This window comes from Pituophis catenifer, unplaced genomic scaffold (assembly GCF_029215685.1).
Source record: "Pituophis catenifer annectens isolate HBS135680 unplaced genomic scaffold, rPitCat1.0.hap2 SCAF_7, whole genome shotgun sequence".
In the NCBI taxonomy this organism is placed as follows: domain Eukaryota; kingdom Metazoa; phylum Chordata; class Lepidosauria; order Squamata; family Colubridae; genus Pituophis; species Pituophis catenifer.
The window spans coordinates 7574366-7595057 of record NW_027256887.1 but is presented as its reverse complement, the minus strand read 5'-3'; the positions used below and the strand labels follow the sequence as shown (position 1 = coordinate 7595057).

At 43.1% G+C, this 20692-nt stretch overlaps 1 protein-coding gene across 1 annotated transcript in view; it reads right to left on the bottom strand.

Moving 5' to 3' along the window:
- Positions 1-20692, bottom strand: part of PRMT8 (protein arginine methyltransferase 8) — a 76066-nt gene that overhangs the window by 7758 nt on the left and 47616 nt on the right. Inside the window, exons 5-9 of the mRNA XM_070946601.1 lie at positions 16240-16382; positions 13116-13203; positions 12024-12139; positions 5283-5433; positions 296-417 (exon numbers count right to left, since the gene is read on the bottom strand). Coding sequence (XP_070802702.1) covers positions 296-417; positions 5283-5433; positions 12024-12139; positions 13116-13203; positions 16240-16382 — 620 coding nt within the window. The remainder of the gene's footprint in view (positions 1-295; positions 418-5282; positions 5434-12023; positions 12140-13115; positions 13204-16239; positions 16383-20692) is intronic.

Sequence of the window (20692 nt, the reverse complement as noted above, 5' to 3'; positions counted from 1 at the left end):
TTAGGAGGGGCTTATTTTAGCACATGAGCTCAAAAGCCCGAAAGAGCAGCTGCCTGGCACTCATGCCAGGGAGCGCCGGAAACCGGAAGCTCAGCTTCCCCGTGCGCGCATGCATGCCAGGGAGCTGCTCTTTTGGTTTCTGGCCCTCTCGCACGCCGGCTGGCGTGCATCTACACACCGGAAACCGGAAGAGCAATGGGCAATGGCTGGCATGCCCGGAGAGATGGCTCTGTGTGCCACTTCCGGCATGCATGCCACAGGTTCGCCATCATGGATATATACCAACCTAACTTACCTCGTTTTTTTCATTTGGTTTCATGGAAATGGTTCCATAGATTTCTTCCCCTCTTCGGACAGTTAGATAATCCTCCAGGTAAAATACAGTTTGCTTCCAATGAGTGTAAGGCGCGTCTGGAGCTACAAAAAATATATATATTGGGTTCCTTTTAAAAACTGTCTTTGTTTACCTGCAGATTTTATCCGAGAAGGCAGTTCTGCGAAGCGGCACTCAGAGATAGGATTAAGTTCAGTGATTTTCCTTCCCCAGGAAAGGTACAAAGATTTTGCAACCACAAGGTTTTTATAGCCTGTTGTTCTGATCACTGCGTGGGTTTTACCCATGCTCTGTTTATAATCCACTGTCGTCATATAAATTTTTTTTTTAAATTTGATTTATATGCCGCCCTTCTCTGGAGACTCAGGGCGGCTTACAATGTGCTCAGCAATAGCCTTCATCCTTTTGTATATTTATACAAAGTCAGCTTATTGCCCCCACAACTGGGTCCTCAATTTACCTACCTTAGAAAGGATGGAAGGCTGAGTCAACCTTGAGCCTTGGCGAGATTCAAACCTGCAGTAATTGCAGGCAGCTGGTCTTAATAACCAGCTTAATAACAGGGTGCCTTAGACCACTGTACTACCAAGGCTCTTTTTTTTAAAATGGTGAGTTCTGTGATAGCAAAGGTTTTGAAATCCTTGCTTTATTCATGTGGTACCTTGCTCAATAGTAGTAACTGTGAGAGGGATCTTGGAGTCCTAGTGGACAACCGTTTAAATATGAGCCAGCAGTGTGCAGCAGCTGCCAAAAAAGCCAACACAGTTCTAGGCTGCATAAACAGAGGGAATAGAATCAAGATCACGTGAAGTGTTAATACCACTTTATTATGCCTTGGTAAGGCCACACTTGGAATACGGCATCCAGTTTTGGTCACCACGGTGTAACAAAGATGTGGAGACTCTAGAAAGAGTGCAGAGAAGAGCAACAAAGATGATGAGGGGACTGGAGACTAAAACATATGAAGAACGGTTGCAGGAACTGGGTAGGTCTAGTTTAATGAAAAGAAGGACTGCAGTTAGAGGAATGGAGGACTCTTCTCGTAAAATATCTCTGGACTCTCTCAATTGTATTTATGTCCAATATGTAGTGCGGGTTCCGGACAGATGAGCTGTATTCAAGAATTGGTCTAGTAAATGTTTTGTAAGCTCTAGTTAATAGTACAATATTTACCAGAGAAGAAGCTACGCAAGAAGCTACCCTTGAAAAGTGTTCGGAGACTACAGTTGGTCCAGAATGCGGCCACCCGAGTTATAGTGGGTGCACCTAGATACACTCACATTACACCAATTCTCCGCGAGCTGCACTGGCTCCCTATTGGTCTCCGGGCGCAATTCAAGGTGTTGGTTATTACCGTTAAAGCCCTACTTGGCTCAGGACCAGGCTATCTTCGAAACCGCCTTCTACCACATAGCTCCCAGCGACCAGTAAGATCCCACAGAGTCGGTCTCCTCCGGGTCCCGTCAGCTAAACAATGTCGGCTGGCGGGCCCGTGGGGGAGGGCCTTCTCTGTGGCTACCCCGGCTCTCTGGAATCAATTACCTCCTGAAGTCCAGACCGCCCCCACCCTATTGGCCTTCTGGAAAGCAGTGAAGACTTGGCTCTTCCAGCAGGCCTGGGGCCGTTGATCTTGGTATAGTGATCTTGCGAGACCCGGCCACAAATTGGAGTGTATGTGTTTTAACGTTTTAATGTTTTAATGTAATGCTTTAATGTCTTCTTTTAACTTTTGTACGGGATATTGTTGCATTGTTTTATTCTCTGTTGTAAGCCGCCCAGAGTCCCTTGGGAGTTAGGCGGCATAGAAATGCGACAAAATAAATAAATAAATAAATGAATGAATAAATAAATAAATAAATAAATAAATAAATAAATAAATAAATAAATAAATAAATAAATATTAGGTTAACAACTCTTAATGCCTTTTTGGCAATGTTGTTACAATGGGCTATGGCACTTAGATTTTTTTTAGAAATGAGTACTCCAAGGTAATTGTAATTGTAGGAATTGGTGACGGCTAGTCTAGAGAAAAGAAGGACTAGGGGTGATATGATAGCGGTCTTCAAATATTTGAGAGGCTGCCACAAAGAAGAGGAGAGTCAACGTATTTTGCAACGCACCAGAAGGCAAAACAAGAAACAATGGATGGAAACTCATCAAAGAGAGAAGTAACCTGGAATTAAGGAGAAACTTCCTAAGAGTGAGGACAATTCACCAATGGAACAGGTTGCCTTCAGACATTGTGGGTACTTCATCACTGGAGATTTTTAAAAAGAGACTGGACAGCCACTTGTCTGGAATAGTATAAGGGCGTGCAAGGGGGTGGGGTTTCTAAAAATTTTTACTACCAGTTTTGTGGGTGTGGCTTATTTTGTGGGCGTGGCTTGGCGAGGGAATGTGACTGGGTGGGCGTGGTCAACTTTTTTTTTTTTAATTTGATTTATATGTCGCCCTTCTCCGGAGACTCAGGGCAGCTTACAATGCGTTAAGCAATAGCCTTCATTCTTTTGTATATTTATACAAAGTCAGCTTATTGCCCCCACAAACTGGGTCCTCAATTTACCTACCTTAGAAAGGATGGAAGGCTGAGTCAACCTTGAGCCTGGTGAGATTCGAACTTACAGTAATTGCAGATAGCTGGTATTAATCACAATGCTATTAGTCTGCTGAGCCACCAGGGTTTTTTTTTATTATTATTTTTAAAAGTATTTTTTCTACAACCTTAAGAGGTTAGGCAACTCAGCTGAGATCGTCAGAGGCTTTTAAAAGCATTTTTTTTAACCACCTCTTTGGCTGAAGAGGTTGTAGAAAAAATGCTTTGAAAAGCCTCTGACGTTCCCAGCTGAGCCACAGGATCATCAGAGGCTTTTTTTTTTATTTTATTTTTAAAAGCATTTTTTCGGCCAAAGAGGTTGTAGAAAAGTAAAAAAAAAAAACCCTCTGATGAGGTGGGTGGGGTAATCGAGCGGCGACCGGACCGGGGACTGGTTCAGGGGCATGGCCAGCCAATGTTATTACCGGTTCTCGGAACTAGTACAAATTTTTACTACCGGTTCTTGCGAACCGGTGTGAACCGGGAGCAACCCACCACTGGGGTCGTGGTGGCACGCAGCGCCCTCTCTGTGGACATGTGAGCCGTTGCCCCAGTTCAGGTCCAATACGCAAGGGGGGACATCTGGGGGGCCGTGCACACATGCCCAGGGTGCAAGGCATGTGCTGGGATGCATGCTCATGCATGGGGGCGCATGCACGGGGTTGGGAAATGGGGGTCATACATGCACGGGGGCGGGCGCACACGTGGGGGCCACATGCATTGCATTTTGGGGGGGTTGGGTGCGCGCAGTCACGAAGGGAGGCTCAGCCAATCTCATTTTACACATGTTGTATTATGACAATAAAAGTTTGAATTTGAATTTGGGCATTTGGTCCAGAAAAGTTTAGCCATCGCTGGTATAGGGTCTCCTTCTTGGGCAGGGGGTTGGACTAGAAGACCTCCAAGGTCTCTTTCAACTCTTTTGTCCTTTTTTGGAGACCTTGGAGACCAAAAGGTGAGAAGAAACACCTTTAGGATTATCCTCTCCTGAGCTGCAGACCCAATGAAAGTCCAGGCAGTGGTGAAATCCAAATTTTTTTACTACCAGTTCTGTGGGCGTGGCTTGGTGGGCGTGGTGTGTTTTGGTGGGCGTGGCAGGGGAAGGATACTGCAAAATCCCCATTCTCTCCCCACTCCTGGGGGAAGGATACTGCAAAATCCCCATTTCTTCCCCACTCTGGGACCAGCCAGAGGTGGTATTGGCCGGTTCTCCGAACTACTCAAAATTTCCGCTACCGGTTCTCCAGAACCTGTCAGAACCTGATGAATTTCACCCCTGGGTCCAGGGCATCAGAAGCAGAGAAGAAGACACCCTTAGAATGGAAACAATAAAAATAAAGCTTCCTGCACCACTGCCTTCTGTGCTTGCTTTTGGGGCCGAATTGTTAGAATTACTTCGATGGGAACCCTCCCTCCCGCAGACAGCACTCAGGGCAGTAAAAGTGAAAAATGTGATGGTTTTAAAAGAAAAATAACACCTGCAGCACGTTTTCCACATGAATAAAGCCATCGCTTTTATGTTTCAATGGTAGAGCATCGGGGGGTTTTTTTCCAGCATTGTGAGATGCCAGATCAGAGGCAGCACAGCAGCCCTATGTTGTTCCCAATGCAACCAACAATGCCAGTTTATAGCGCCCCATGAAATCTGCAATAATTCAATGCCAACTGCAGGGCAAGGCTGAAGCGAAGGGACACCAGAACATATTTAATCGCCGGAGAACTGTACATTTAGGTTACGAAAAATGAATGAAAGTAAGGGGGGGGGAGAAACCGTCATGCCTACAAGGAAGGAAGGAAGGAAGGAAGGAAGGAAGGAAGGAAGGAAGGAAGGAAGGAAGGAAGGAGAACGAAAGGAAGGAAGGAAGAGAAATAAAAAAGACAGAAGGAAGGAAGGAAAGAAGGGAAAGAAAAGAACAAGAAAGAAAGGCAGACGGAAGGAAGGGAAGAAAGAAAGAGAAAGAAAGAAAGAAGAAAGAAAGAAAGAAAGAAAGAAAGAAAGAAAGAAAGAAAGAAAGAGAAAGAAAGATGGAAGGAAGGGAAAGAAAGAAAAAGAAAGAAAGATGGAAGGAAGGAAGGAAGGAAGGGAAAGAAAGAAAAAGAAAGAAAGAAAGACAGACAGAAAGATGGAAGGGAAAGAAAGAGAGAAGGAAGGAAGGGAAAGAAAGAAAGAAAAAGAAAGGAAGAAAGAAAGAAAGAAAGAAAGAAAGAAAGAAAGAAAGAAAGATGGAAGGAAGGAAGGAAGGGAAAGAAAGAAAGATGGAAGAAAGGAAGGGAAAGAAAGAAAAAGAAAGAAAGAAAGACAGAGAGAAGGAAGGAAGGGAAAGAAAGAAAGAAAAAGAAAGAAAGACAACTTACCTGTAGAAAACCCAATTTTCTTATGGCACTTTGTAAATTCTATATTAAAATAGGTGACCAAGGCGTGGATGTAATCATTGCGTTGGATCTGGAGGCAAAACGCAGAGGTGAAGGCCAGGTCTTCCGTCTTTACGATGTAAAGATCAACATCCTGCATTGACGGAGAGATGAAGAAGAGTTTAATTAAGTATTACAGATTTCTCGGTCTGCAGTATTTAAAACGGGCTTTAGAAGGACAGCACAACCCAATGCCTCAAAACATGTTTTAAGAATTAGGAAGTGGCGCAGTGGTTAGAGTGCAGTACTGCAGCTACTTCAGCTGACTGCTAGTTCAGCAGATCAGCGGATCAAATCTCACCGGCTCAAGGTTGACTCAGCCTTCCATCCTTCCGAGGTGGGTAAAATGAGGACCCAGATTGTTAGGGGGCAATATGCTATTTAGTATACTGTCTTTGGTGTAAGCCGCCCAGAGTCCTCGGAGAGTGGGCGGCATAGAAATGTGAATAATAAATAATAAATAAATAAATAAAATAAAGGACAGGAGCTACTAGATAGAGTGGTACCTTGGTACTCAACGATAATTGGTTCCAAGAGGCACGATGAATGCTAAAAATGATAATTACCAACAACTTTTTCAGAAAAGGAATGGAGTGGAATGAATGGAATGGGATGGAGTAGAGTGGGGTCGGGCGGAGCGGAACAGAACAGAACAGAACAGAACAGAACAGAACAGAACAGAACAGAACAGAACAGAACAGAACAGAACAGAACAGAACAGAATAATATTGGATTGTAATGGAATGAAATAGAATAGAAAATATGGAATGGAATGTAACGGAACGGAATGGAACAGAATAGAATAGAATAGAATAGGGAGATTTGAATGGAATGGAATGGAATGGGATGGGATGGAATAGAGAGTAGAGTAGAATGGAATGGAATGGAATGGAATGGAATGGAATAGAATAGAATAGAATAGAATAGAATAGAATAGAATAGAATAGAATAGAATAGAATAGAATAGAATAGAATAGAAAATATGGAATGGAATGGAATGGAATGGAATGGAATGGAATAGAATAGAATAGAATAGAATAGAATAGAATAGAATAGAATAGAATAGAATAGAATAGAATAGAATAGAATAGAACAGAACAGAACAGAACAAGAACAAGAACAAGAACAAGAACAAGAACAAGAACAAGAACAAGAACAAGAACAAGAACAAGAACAAGAAGAATTTATAATCTTCCCAGCCAGGTTCTGACAAGCAAAGTCAATGGGGGAAGTCAGATTCACTTAACAACAGCCTGATTCACTTAACAATTGCTGGGATTTACCTAATAACTGTAGCAAAATAGATCATAAAATGAGGTAGTTAACAACTGCCTTGGTTAGCAAGAGAAATTAGGGGGATCAATTGTGATCGTAAGTCGAGGACTACCTATAGTAGAAATAGAAATAGAAATAATATCTCTTAGGCTCAACCCCCTGCTTGCTTGGAGAGGTTTCTGAGACCCTCGAAGTCCTTCCTGCTCCAATTCTGTAACATAAGTTGCTGAATTGTTGAAGCAAAAATAGCAAGCTAGTAGCACGTGGTAGAAGGGACACGGTGGCTCAGTGGCTAAGACACTGAGCTTGTCGATCAAAAGGTTGGCAGTTCAGCGGTTCGAATCCCTAGTGCCGTGTAACGGGGTGAGCTCCCATTCCTTGTCCCAGCTTCTGCCAACCTAGCAGTTCGAAAGCACGTAAAAAATGCAAGTAGAAAAAATAGGGACCGCCTTTGGTGGGAAGGTAACAGCGTTCCGTGCGCCTTTGGCGTTGAGTCATGCCGGCCACATGACCACGGAGACGTCTTCGGACAGCGCTGGCTCTTCGGCTTTGAAACGGAGATGAGCACCGCCCCCTAGAGTCGGGAATGACTAGCACATATGTACGAGGACAGCCTTTTACCTTTACCTTTACCAAGTGGTAAAGTCACTAATTTAAAAGCTTTGCTATTTTACCTTTTGTTTTCATGGTGTATCTCTCTCTGTCTCTCTCTCTCTCTCTCTCTCTCTCTCTCTCTCTCTCTCTCTCTCTCTCTCTCTCTCTGTCTCTCTGTGTGTGTGTGTGTGTGTGTGTGTGTGTGTGTGAGAGAGAGAGAGAGAGAGAGAGAGAGAACGAACACTGCATTTCTACCGTGAAATGCCCCAAACAAAGAAAAATGTGGAAAATTAAATTAAAAAGTTGTAACCTTTAGGCTTTCAAAGCATTGCATTTAAATAACAACATTTTAGTTACTCAACAGATTTTGCTGTGGTTCTGTCTCAACAGGCTACGGATATAAAAACAGAACATTCTACAGTGGATTGAAATTTGTACTTGAGCTTTACTATGGGAAATAACCTAAATAATCTGACATGAAACCCTCATTCATTCAAAACTGATCTAATCTTTATTGGAATTCCTTTTTTCATGGTGTTTTGTTTTTTTTTTTGCAACCCAGCATATAGTGTTTCCTTAGCGCTGCCAACACTCAGCTGCAGTTCTCACCTCTTTTTTTTTCTTTCTTTCTTTCTTTCACTGCTTGCAAATTCCTGTTTCTTAAAAACAATTCGTTAACTTGGCCTGGATTTCTTGGAAGTGGGACTAAATGGGAACACGGCAGCTCTTAAACAGCAGAAGTGCCACAGCCAGCTTTCATAATCAAAAAGTATCTATGGGCTCAAGCTGTTGTGGCCCCGCCCTCTGAGCCTGTCCCATCGGAGGAAGAAAGCTCCGAGCATGAGGAAGAGGAGTCAGCCAGGCCTCCCTCTCCAGGCCCCTCCCCTCTGGCACTGTCTCAGGTGCCGGCCGAGGGAGAGGAGATTAGCAGGGAGACAGGTGGCTCGGATCAGAGTGACGGAGAAACATCATTCCTGGACGCACGCCTCCGAAGGCGTGATAAACGATTGCAGCAGCTCAGGAGGCGTGCTAGGGATTAGAACTGAGTCACTGGACCACACCCCAGAGACTATATAATAGAGGGTGGTGGCCAGTGATCCCTGTGACGAACAAAAATAAACCTTGGATAGTCACTAGAGCATCGTCCGAAACTGCTGAGAGGAATATTTATTTTTGTTGGACTCTTGTACGCTGAGTATATTATCTTTCTGTTTTCTGTGGAAATAAAAGCACTTGGCAGACGGTGTGTATATCGCTGCCAAGTTGGAGATAAAGACCTGGGTGTGTTCCAAGTGCTTCCTTAACCCTCGGCTGGCTGTGTTTGTGTGTGTGTGTGGACGGGGACAGATCAGCAGAGCAAACAAATAAGAGGAAACAGTTGCGTTTTTCTTTTTCTGTTCATATTCAGACAGAAGTCCTTGTACACAAGAACTGCAGTACACATTTTGGCACAAGGACCCACAGCTTTCGAGAAGCTGCCAGCCAGAAGCCTTTAGCTCTATGATGTTTTGGGTTCCTCGAAGGCACTAGGGAGCATATGCCTTTGATTATAAGGCCTTGGTAAGGCCACACTTGGAATACGGCATCCAGTTTTGGTCGCCACCATATAAAAAAAGATGTGGAGACTCTGGAAAGAGTGCAGAGAAGAGCAACAAAGATGATTAGGGGACTGGAGGCTAAAACATATGAAGAACGGTTGCAGGAACTGGGGATGTCTAGTTTAATGAAAAGAAGGACTAGGGGAGACACGATAGCTGTGTTCCAATATTTGAGGGCCTGCCACAAAGAAGAGGGAGTCAAGCTATTCTCCAAAGCACCTGAGGGCAGGACAAGAAGCAATGGGTGGAAACTAATCAAGGAGAGAAGCAACTTAGAACTAAGGAGAAATTTCCTGACCGTGAGAACAATTAATCAGTGGAATGACTTGCCTCCAGAAATTGTGTGGGGTCCCATCACTGGAAGTTTTTAAGAAGAGACTGGACAGCCACTTGTCTGAAACAGTATAGGGTCTCCTGTTTGATCAGGCAGGAGGCTGGACTAGAAGACCTCCAAGGTCCCTTCCAGCTCTGTTCTGATGAATAGAATAGAATAGAATAGAATAGAATAGAATAGAATAGAATAGAATAGAATAGAATAGAATAGAATAGAATAGAATAGAATAGAATAGAAGGAATGAAGAATGGAATGGAATGGAATGGAATGGAATGGAAGGGAAGGGAAGGGAAGGGAAGGGAAGGGAAGGGAAGGGAAGAGAAGAGAAGAGAAGAGAAGAGAAGAGAAGAGAAGAGAAGAGAAGAGAAGAGAAGAGAAGAGAAGAGAAGAGAAGAGAAGAGAAGAGAAGAGAAGAGAAGAGAATGGAGAAGAAAAGAGAATGGAGAAGGGAAGGGAAGGAGGGAAGGGAAGGGAAGGGAAGGGAAGGGAAGGGAAGGGAAGAGAAGAGAAGAGAAGAGAAGAGAAGAGAAGAGAAGAGAAGAGAAGAGAAGAGAAGAGAAGAGAAGAGAAGAGAAGAGAAGAGAAGAGAAGAGAAGAGAAGAGAAGAGATGGAATGGAGAATAGAATGGAATGGGAGAGGAGAGGAGAGGAGAGGAGAGGAGAGGAGAGGAGAGGAGAGGAGAGGAGAGAATGGGGAATGGAACAGAACAGAACAGAACAGAACAGAACAGAACAGAACAGAACAGAATATTCTTTATTGGCCAACTGTGATTCGACACACCAGGAATTTGTCTCCACTGCATAAACTCTCAGTGTACATACGAAGAACAAAGTGATAAATCCTAAATCATAAGATATCATCCTAAATCATAAGATACAAAACAACAAAGCGATAAATCACACAATATCAATGGTAGAAGGTAATAGGAAAGATGGGATGGATACAGCAAGACAGTCCTACTACATGATTAGATATCCTTAAAGCTTAAGACAGGACTGTGGGAGTTAAACGTTCAGCAGAGAGATGGCACGAGGGGAAAAAACTGTCTGTGTGTCTGGTTGTTTTGGCATGCAATGCCCTGTAGCAGCGTCCCAAAAGGAGGCGTTGGAAACAGCTTATGTCCGGGATGTGAATGATCTGTAGATATTTTCCTAGTCTTCCTTCTGGCTCGTGCAGTAGACAGATCCTCAATGGAAGGCAGGCGGGTTGCAATTTATTTTATTTTATTTTCTGCACTCCTAACTATCCACTGAAGTCTGTGTTTGTCCTGTTTGGTTCCTGAGCCAAACCTGACAGTTATAGAAGTACAAATGAAGGTTCTTACTCGTTAGGAGAAAGAAAAACCAACATCTACCTACAACAGGGGTCGGCAACCTTAAACACTCAAAGAGCCATTTGGACCCGTTTCCCACAGAAAAGAAAACACCGGGAGCCACAAAACCTGGGTGGGCGTGGCCAACTCAACGTCACTCACTTTCACCAGTCACATGACACCCCCCCTAGCCACGCCTACCCAGGGCAGAGAAGCAGTTGTTAAAAAAAAAACGGGAACCACAAAACCCTTTTGACATCTCTCTCCCTCTCCCTCCCTCCCTCTCTCTCTGTATCTCTCTATGTCTCTCTCTCCCCCTCTCTCTGTATCTCTCTATGTCTCTCCCTCCCTCTCTCTCTGTATCTCTCTATGTCTCTCTCTCCCCCTCTCTCTGTATCTCTCTATGTCTCTCTCTCTCCCTCTCTCTGTATCTCTCTATGTCTCTCTCTCCCCCTCTCTCTGTGTCTCTCTATGTCTCTCTCTCCCCCTCTCTCTGTATCTCTCTATGTCTCTCTCTCCCTCTCTCTGTATCTCTCTATGTCTCTCTCTCTCCCCCTCTCTCTGTATCTTTCTATGTCTCTCCCTCCCTCTCTCTCTGTATTTCTCTATGTCTCTCTCTCCCCCTCTCTCTGTATCTCTCTATGTCTCTCTCTCCCCCCTCTCTGTATCTCTCTATGTCTCTCTCTCCCCCTCTCTCTGTATCTCTCTATGTCTCTCTCTCCCCCTCTCTCTGTATCTCTCTATGTCTCTCCCTCCCTCTCTCTCTGTATCTCTCTATGTCTCTCTCTCCCCTTCTCTCTGTATCTCTCTATGTCTCTCTCTCCCCCTCTCTCTGTATCTCTCTATGTCTCTCTCTCTCCCCCCTCTCTCTGTATCTCTCTATGTCTCTCTCTCTCTCCCCTTCTCTCTGTATCTCTCTATGTCTCTCTCTCCCCCCTCTCTCTGTATCTCTCTATGTCTCTCTCTCTCCCCCTCTCTCTGTATCTTTCTATGTCTCTCTCTCCCCCTCTCTCTGTATCTCTCTGTCTCTGCCCCGGCCGCTTCTCCATCACCCGTCATCGCCCTTACCTTCTCAGGCCAGGTGAGGAGTGCCTGGGAGGGGAGGGCGAAGGATGGGGCCAGCCAGTGGTGGGATCATCCAACAGGGAGCCACAACAGAGGGCCCAAAGAGCCGCATGCGGCTCCGGAGCCACAGGTTGCAGACACCTGATCTACAATTTATTAGCAGCATGCAATGACAAATGAAAGAGTGGTGCAGTGACCTAGAGATGAAGCTCTCGCCTCAGGATCAGGAGGCTGTGAGTTCAATCCTAGGTAGAGGGAGATATTTCTCTCTCTGGGCACAATGAGAGAATATATCTCCCGAACAAAACTCTGCATTGGCAACAGGAAAGGCATCTGGCCATTAAACATTCTGCTAGCTCCATTCAGTTGCCCAGATTCCACCCCGCAAGGGGATTATGGGGGTCGTTAAATGATGATGATGCAAAGACAAAAGAAGGAGTTTAAAAAAAAAATAGCCTTGCAGAAGGACCTCATTTTATAGTTTATATTTTGAAAAGCACCAAACCTTTATTAAACAAGCATTGGTCACCACTTGCTTTGGGTCAACGATGTCCACCAAAGGCTCCTTCATGGCCACGTCTCGGATACAGGTCATGTCGAAGCCATAGACGTTCTCCCACCCTGTCAAGACAAAGTGGGAAATTGAAGGAGACATTTTTATTTGTGTAAGTAAGCACCTACTGCGGCATTTCTCGACCTTAAAACAACTTTCAAATGTGCGGACTTCATCTCCCAGAATTCCCCAGCCAGCAAAGAATTCTGGGAGATGAAGCCTATTGATGTATTACGCACATATTTAAAAGTTGCCCAAAGTTGAGAAACACTGTCCTTGAATAAATCAAATTCAAGAGTCACCTGATTTCAATTACTAACAATAATAATAATTATTTTATTTTATTTTATTTTGTATCCGCCTTTATTATTTTTACAAGTAACTCAAGGCGGTGAAAATATCCATCGCATTTTCTTCCGTTTATTTTCCCCATAACAACAACCCTGTGAGATGAATTTGGGCTGAGAGAGAGGGACTGGTCCAAAGTTCATCCAGCTGGCTTTCATCGCTAAGGCGGGATTAGAACTCACAGTCTCCTGGTGATTGGCCCAAAGTCACCCAATTGGCTTTTATGTCTAAGGCAGGATTAGAACTCACAGTCTCCTGGCGATTGGCCCAAAGTCACCCAGCTTTAATTCTTGGTCAGAAAACTGAACCAAAAGTACAGGTAGTCCTCAATTTAGCCAAAATGGGGGGTGTGGGGACTCCTGGAAGGGGTGGGGAGGGGAGGGGCCAGTCAGCAATTTAACTACCGATTTGCCCGAACCGGCCTCAACCGGCCCGAACCGGCTGAATCCCACCACTGGTTGTACTGCAGACCAGTTGCCAAGTGCCCAAAATATGGTCACATGACCGGGGAGGGGAGGGGGCATCCATCAGGATTTTGGACACCAGGTTGTAATTACTTTTTGCTGGGCCAGTCATGATTTCGAACAGCCGCTAAGCAACCCGTCGTAAGTCAAGAACTGCCTGTAGCAAGTTGGCTAGAAAAACACCGGGCCTGCGGGTGAATTGCGAAGCCGTATAAATTGTCCGCGGACTCACAATGGATTTTGAAATCCTTGTACTGTCGATCTTCGATGGCTACCATGTACAAAGCCGCTCGGTCTGGAAACATAAGCCCTCCTGGTTTCTGTTGACGAATTGTGTGGAAATGGATGTCTTAATCTATTCACCTAACAAAAACATCACATTTTTGAAGGCGGATAAAAACCACAACAAACAACAACCAGACAAACATCCCTTCCTCTTTCATGTCACTTTGCCACTCCAAAGGGCTTGGAAGGATGACATCTGGGGCCCTTCTCGGGCCTTGAGTTGATAGACCCTTTCTTTGGTCTAGGGCCATGATGACGACCCTATGGCATGCCAGAAGTGGCATGTAGTGCCCTCTCTGTGGGCACATGCACCATCACCAGCTCCTCTTCTGGTTTCCAGTGCACACAGTTGGTCTCCGCGGTGCCGGAGTGCCAGAAAATGGCCTGAAAACGGCCAAAACCCAGGCTATTTTTTTGGCCCGTTTCCAGACCTTTTCTGGGCCATTTTCAGGCTAGTTTCCGGGCCTTTTCAGGCCATTTTCCAGGTTGTTTCAGGCCAAAAAATGGCTCGGAAAATGGCCGGAAAACAGCCCTGAAAACGGTCCCCAAAATGGCCAAAAAACAGGCATGCGTGCGCCGGCCAGCTGGTCCTCGGGTTTCCGGTGCTCCAACATGTGCACATGCATGCACATGCATGTGTGTTCTGGTTTCGGCACTTGGTGCCGAAAAGGTTCACCATCAGTGGTCTAGGGCAGAGGTGAGGAACGATGGCCCCTCTTCAGGACTTGTGGACTTCAACACCCAGAATTCCTGAGCTGCCATGGGATTCTGGGAGTTTGGATTACAGATTAACAGAGTTGGAAGGGACCTTGTAGGTCATCTAGTCCAACCCTCTGCCCAAACAGGAGACCCTACACCATTTCTGACAGGTGGCAGTCCAGGTTCTTCTTGAAAGCCACCAGTGATGAAGCTCCCACAACTTCCGAAGGCAACTTCTGTTCCATCGGTTGATTGCTCTCACTGTCAGAAAATGTCTCCTTATTTCCAGATTGAATCTCTCCTTGTTCTATTTCCATCCATTATTCCTTGTCTGGCCTTCGGGTGCTTTGGAAAATAGCTTGACCCCCTTCCTCTTCGAAGTCCACAAGTTATAAAAAGGCCATAGTTCCTCACACTTGGTCTAAATCAGGCGTCTGCAACGTTAAACACTCCAAGAGCCATTTGGACCCGTTTCCCACAGAAAAGAAAACACCGGGAGCCACAAAACCCTTCCCGTGCCTGACTATTTCTTGAGCATCATATGTAGTTGAATTAAACGTTCTGTTTTCTTCTGAAACTTTTCTTGGATTTATCCATGGTTGGCCTACCGGGGGTTGAAAAGCTCAATAAATTGCGTTGTCGCACATTGGCAGTTGTGACGCATATTTTGAGTAACAGGGAGCCGCAGCAGAGGGATGAAAGAGCCACATGCGGCTCTGGTCTAAATGGTGTGTTAGATATTGCTAAGTGATTAATACTTTTGATGCTCAAAACCAGTGTTTCTCAACCTTGGCGATTTTAAGATGTCCTGGACTTCAATTCCCAGAATTCCCAAGCCAGCATGGAATTCTGGGAGTTGAAGTCCACAAGTCATAAAAGGGCCATCGTTTCCCCCCCCTCGGTATGGGGTCATTGAAATGGAGCAGAGGACAAAGGATAAATTAGACCACAACAAAACCAGATCCTGACTGCAGAAAGACAATGAAGATCATCTCTCTCTCTCTCTGTCGGTCACATGACATTTCCAGAGAACAGGACGATCTTCCTTGTCAGGCAGTTTCTACTTCAAAAAAAATAATTCTAGTCCCCTTCTCCACCCAAAATCCACCCCAAGAATATATACTTAAGCAGTGTTGGCGAACCTTTTCGGCACCGTGCCGAAATGGGAGCATGTGTGCCCATACATGTGTGTGCCGGAAACCGGAACAGCAGCTGCCTAGTGTGCATACGCGCGCTGGGAAGATGATTTTCTGGTTTCTGGCATGCACATGCGCACCAGGCAGCTGCTCTTCCAGTTTTTGGCACTCCTGCGCGCGTGAATACCAGCTGGCCAGCACGCTGGAACCCGGAAGAGTAACGGGCGACGGCTCGCATACCCAGAGAGATGGCTCTGCGTGCCACTTCCGGCCCGTATACCATATGTTCACCATCACAGATATATATATATAGGCTGGAGTTTTCCAACCATGGTAACTTTAAGGACATGTGGACTTCAATTCCCAGAATTCCCCAGCCAGCACAGAATTCTGGGAGTTGAAGTCCACACGTCTTAAAGTTGACAAGATTGTCAGACCTAAATCTAGGAACTTTACATGATGGGAGAAACCATTTTATCAGAAGTGAGGTCCAACTAGCATTTCTCCTGCACTTCCCCAAAATAAAATAAAAATAGGTGAAGTGGGTATAAGGATCACTGGTTTTGTTTAACTTTTAAAATCCTGATCAGATCAATGCCAGATATTTTCCCCGCTAGTTTTTTTTTTTTTTAGAAAAAGCAATTAAAAACGGGATCAGAAAAGTACTGTGGGCAGGGAATAAAATACGTTTTGGAAGCGTGAATAGCCCTCGTGGTGGCTAATTGACTCCATTCTTAGTGAATAAACTTTCTCATGTAAGTCTGAATTTAAATTCTAAGATCTGGAGAGGTCAATATTTTGGCAGCTTCATCTGTTTGTTTGTTTGTTTGTTTGTCTCAAGTTTGGAGAGCTTTGGAAGTCTCCATTTTTACTTTTTATTTGAATGTGATTTAACTGGATTTCAAAAGAAGAGAATAATTGTAGCTCAAAGCTGAACTGCAGGCAGCTCTTTGGTGTTTGGTTGTTTTCTGGCAGACGTTTCATTACCCAACTAGGGAACATCATCAGTGCTAGGACTATGGTTTCATAAACGATATACTGTATATGTGATACATTGTACAGTGATGATTATGGAAAGGTGATATACATACATTTTAATAAGCACAACTACGTATGAAACATCCTTGGCGTTCATATTTTAGTTGTCCCGGTAATTGTGTGGCATCTGTCACTCCAGAACCAACCTTTAAAAGACCTTCTAGGAAGCTAATACGGTAGAAGAGACCAAACGCCTACCAGCCACTTGTCCCGAGCAAAGATGACCGTGTTAAGCATGGACTCATAGAAAAGGGAGTAGCCCATCCATTCACTGATTATGATATCTACTTTGTCCACAGGCAATTCAATTTCTTCCACTTTGCCCTTAAATATTGTGATGACTGGAAACAGAATCAAAACACATAAAGTTACCGGAGTGAAGCTGGCAGCTGTATCCTTGCCCCCTTGATATTGCAAGAAGGCCAGTGAGCAGCGGAATTTGAATCCGCATCTTCTTCTTCATATAGAGAGGTCCTTGAAGACTGTCTGTATTATATAATAATAATATAATCTTCTATATAATATTATAATAATATAATTGTACTGTATAATAATATATTGTATAATTGTATAATAATATAATCTTATAATATTAAAATTATAGTAATATAATTGTATTATTGTATAATAATATCATCTTATAATATTAATATTATACTACCCTGTTTCTCCCAAAATAAGACATCCCCTGATAATAAGCCCAATCGGGCTTTTGAGCGCATGGTAATAAGGCCAAGCAGTTATTTCGGGGTTCAAAAAAATATAAGACAGGGTCTTATTTTCAGGGAAACATGGTAATATAATTGTATTATTTTATAATCATATAATCTTATATAATGTTAATATAATTGTAATATTTGTATTATTATATAAACATATACTCTTATATAACATTAATATTATAGTAATATAATTGTATTATTATACACATATAATCTTACAATATTATATATTATAGCAATATAATTATATTATTATATAATCATACAATTTTACAATATTGTACAATATTAATATTATAGTACAATAATTGTATTATTATATAAAACTATAATCTTACAATATTGTATAATATCAATATTATAGCAATATAATTGTATTATTATATAATCATACAATTTTACAATATTGTACAATATTAATATTATAGTACAATAATTGTATTATTATATAAAACTATAATCTTACAATATTGTATAATATCAATATTATAGCAATATAATTGTATTATTATATAATCATACAATTTTACAATATTGTACAATATTAATATTATAGTACAATAATTGTATTATTATATAAAACTACAATCTTACAATATTATATAATATTAATATTATAGCAATATAATTGTATTATTATATAATAATATTTGTATATGATATAATAATAATATAATAATAATATAATAATAATATAATTGCATTATATAATATAATTATATAATATTATATAATCATATAATTTTTAGAATAAATAATTTAAAAAGACATTTATGTTTGGGTTTGGTTGTTTTTTTTTAATTTCTTACTGGTTTTAAATCTGATTTTATGACCTTTCTTGCCATGTTATTAAGCAAATTGCTGCAATTGTTAAATGAATCACGAGGTCATTAAGCGAAACTGGCTTCCTCCAGTGACTTAGAAGCCAGCTGGGAAGGTAGCAAATGGCAATCATGTGATCCTGGGATCCTGAATGCAGGCCAGTTTTTGATCATGTGATAGTAGAGATGGGGTCATAAGTGCGAGGACCAGCTGTAACTCACTTTTTCCAGTGTCACTATAACTTTGAACGGTCATTAAACATATGGTTGTAAGCGGAGGGAATTCATCTGGGCTATTTAACCAAAATATTATATTATATATTTCCAGGGGTGAAATCTACTTACCTTCCCTACCAGTTCAGAAGTGTGTGCGCCGTCATCAGTTCGGATTTTTGACCCTCTGTGCATACGCTTAGCTTTCTGTGCATGCGCAGAGGGTCAAAAATGGGTTATTTCCTGGTTAAAACTAGGCAGTAACGACATCCGGGTGGGCGGGCGGAGCCTTATGCTGCCGCCACTACCAGTTCGCTGAACCATGCACCACCGGTGCTACCAGTTTGCACAAACCGGAAAGAACCGGCAGGATTTCACCACTGCATATTTGTCCCATTTTTTAAATTCTAATTTCCTTTTTAAATACAAGTAAGGCACATAGTTTTTGGGAGCCCAACGTGGGTCACAGACAGAGATTAGAGTCAGGGCAACATAAGGTGGTTCTTGGGGGTTAGGTGGTAGCAGTGGGGTACCACACTTAGGGGGCAGGAGGTGAGGACAGGGGGTTTTCAGGAGAGGAAATCAGAAGCCTTCATCCTTTATCCTATGTAATCCTCTATGTATGACCACAATTGAGCCCAAAATTTATCTTGCTAAGTGAGAAATTTGTCAAGTGAGTCCATTTTACGACTTTACTTGCCGCAGTTGTTAAGTGAGTCATTGAAGTTGTTAAATTAGTAACGCGGTTGTTAAGTGAATCTGGCTTCCCCGTTGACTTTGCTTATCAGAAGGTCGCAAAAGGGGATCGTGTGATACTGGAAGGGTCATAACTAGGAACCAGTTGTCAAGCATCCGAATCAGTTGTATCTGGTTCAGGCAAACTGATAGTGGCAGCTGTGGGAGGCTCCGCCCACCTGCCCGGATGTCATCACATCCCATTTTTGATGCTCTGCACATGCGCAGAAGGTCCTGTGCGTGTGCAGAGGTGGCGCGCGCTCTCACATTTGCGAACCGGTAGCGAAGGTAAGTCAATACCACCCCTGATTCAAATGTAGATCGCGTGACCATGGGGATGCTGGTCATAAGTGTGAAAAACCGTGGTAAGTCCTTTTTTTCAGTGCCGTTGTAACTTTGGACGGTCACTAAACAAACTGTTGTAAGTCGAGGACTACCTGAATAGGCCCAACTGTCAGAATACAGCTAGTCCTCGACTTACAACCATTTAAAGTTACAACAGCCATTTAAAAAAAGTGACTGATCCTCATTCTTACGCCCATTGCAGCATCCCCACGGTCTCTTGATCAAAATTTGGTTGCTTGGCAACCGGCGTGTATTTAAAATGGCTGCAGCATCTCCCGAGGTCATGTGATCACCATTTGAGACCTTCCTAGGGAGTTTCCAATGAGCAAAGTCACTGGGGAAATCCGGATTCACTTAACAACATCACGATTCACTTAGCAACTCCCATGATTCGCCTCACAGTCATGGAAACAGGGTCATAAATTCAGCCGTGACTCTCTTAACAACTGCCTTGGAAGTCCTGGTTCCAATTGTAGGTGTTAAGTCAAGGACTAACTGTAGTTACATGAATATATGGTTATTATTTTAAACCTTTTCTCTCTTGGGTACACTGAGAATATATCTGCTGAACAAAACTCTGCATCGGTGACAGGAAGGGCATCCGGCCATTAAAACATTGTGCTAGCTCCATTCAATTGCCCAGACTCCACCCTGCAAGGAATTATGGGGTCGTAAAATGATGATGATTTTAAACCTTTTCCGATTTCCTATAAACTAATTCCTAATAGAAATAAGAAACTCCCTGGGTTAACCTTCATAAAATGAGTGTAAGGACGCTGTTTTCCACTTTATTTCATTCTCCATCTTTTAGTAAGATCAAATCCTTTTTTGCAATAAAATAATATATTTGGAGGCTTATCTCCCTTATTAACAGGAGTGGAGAAACAGGAGTGCTAGGAGAGAAGCATTACCGTATTTTTCGGACCATAAAACGCACCGGACTATAAGACACACCTAGTTTTAGAGGAAGAAAACAAGAAAAAAAAAATAGCTTTTGGCCTCCGCACGTCACTTTTTCACCCTCCCTGGCCCCCAGAAGCATTTTGCAGGCCAAAAACAGGCCCATTTTCGGCCTCCCGAACCCTCTGTGCATCCCCTTTTTGACAAAAATGCACCCATTTTTGGCCTGCAGAGTGCTTCTGGGGGCTGAGGAAGGCGAAAATATGACTCCTGGAGGGTTCAGGAGCCCAAAACAGGCCCGTTTTTGGTGAAAACGGGTCGTGCGGAGCACTGTAGAGTGCTTCTGAGGGCTGAGGAGGGCGAAAACACGATGTGTGGAGGGTTCAGGAGCCCCAAAACGGGCCTGTATTCGGTCTATAAGACGCACCAAAATTTTCATCCACTTTTAGGGGGTGAAAGTGCGTCTTATACTCCAGAAAATACGGTAGTTCATGTCACTGTCTTCATGGGACTCATTTTTTTTTTTTTATTAGATGGAGAATTTTTAAGCAACAGTATGCAATCTTAATGGTAATGATTATCAACCGGGGGGGGGGAAGGGGGGTTTCAAGGTGATACAGAAAGTTTTAGTGGATTAAATTATGCTGGCAGCAATTTACTCTTTGATGGTGAACTTCTGACAGCCCTCACCATAACCAATTTTAAATTGTCGAGGAGATAATAGACTATTAAAAAAAAACCCACGACACAGCCTTTTCAGAAAATGGCACCGATGGAAATAGCATTTAAGTGGCTCTTAATAAGCTCGGACACACGATGGGGAAGATCAAGGAAAGAAAAAAAATAGGGGGGGAGTCTGGGATGGGTGAGATTTCTTTTTTTAAAAAAAAAAAAACGACCTTTGAGAAGCACGGT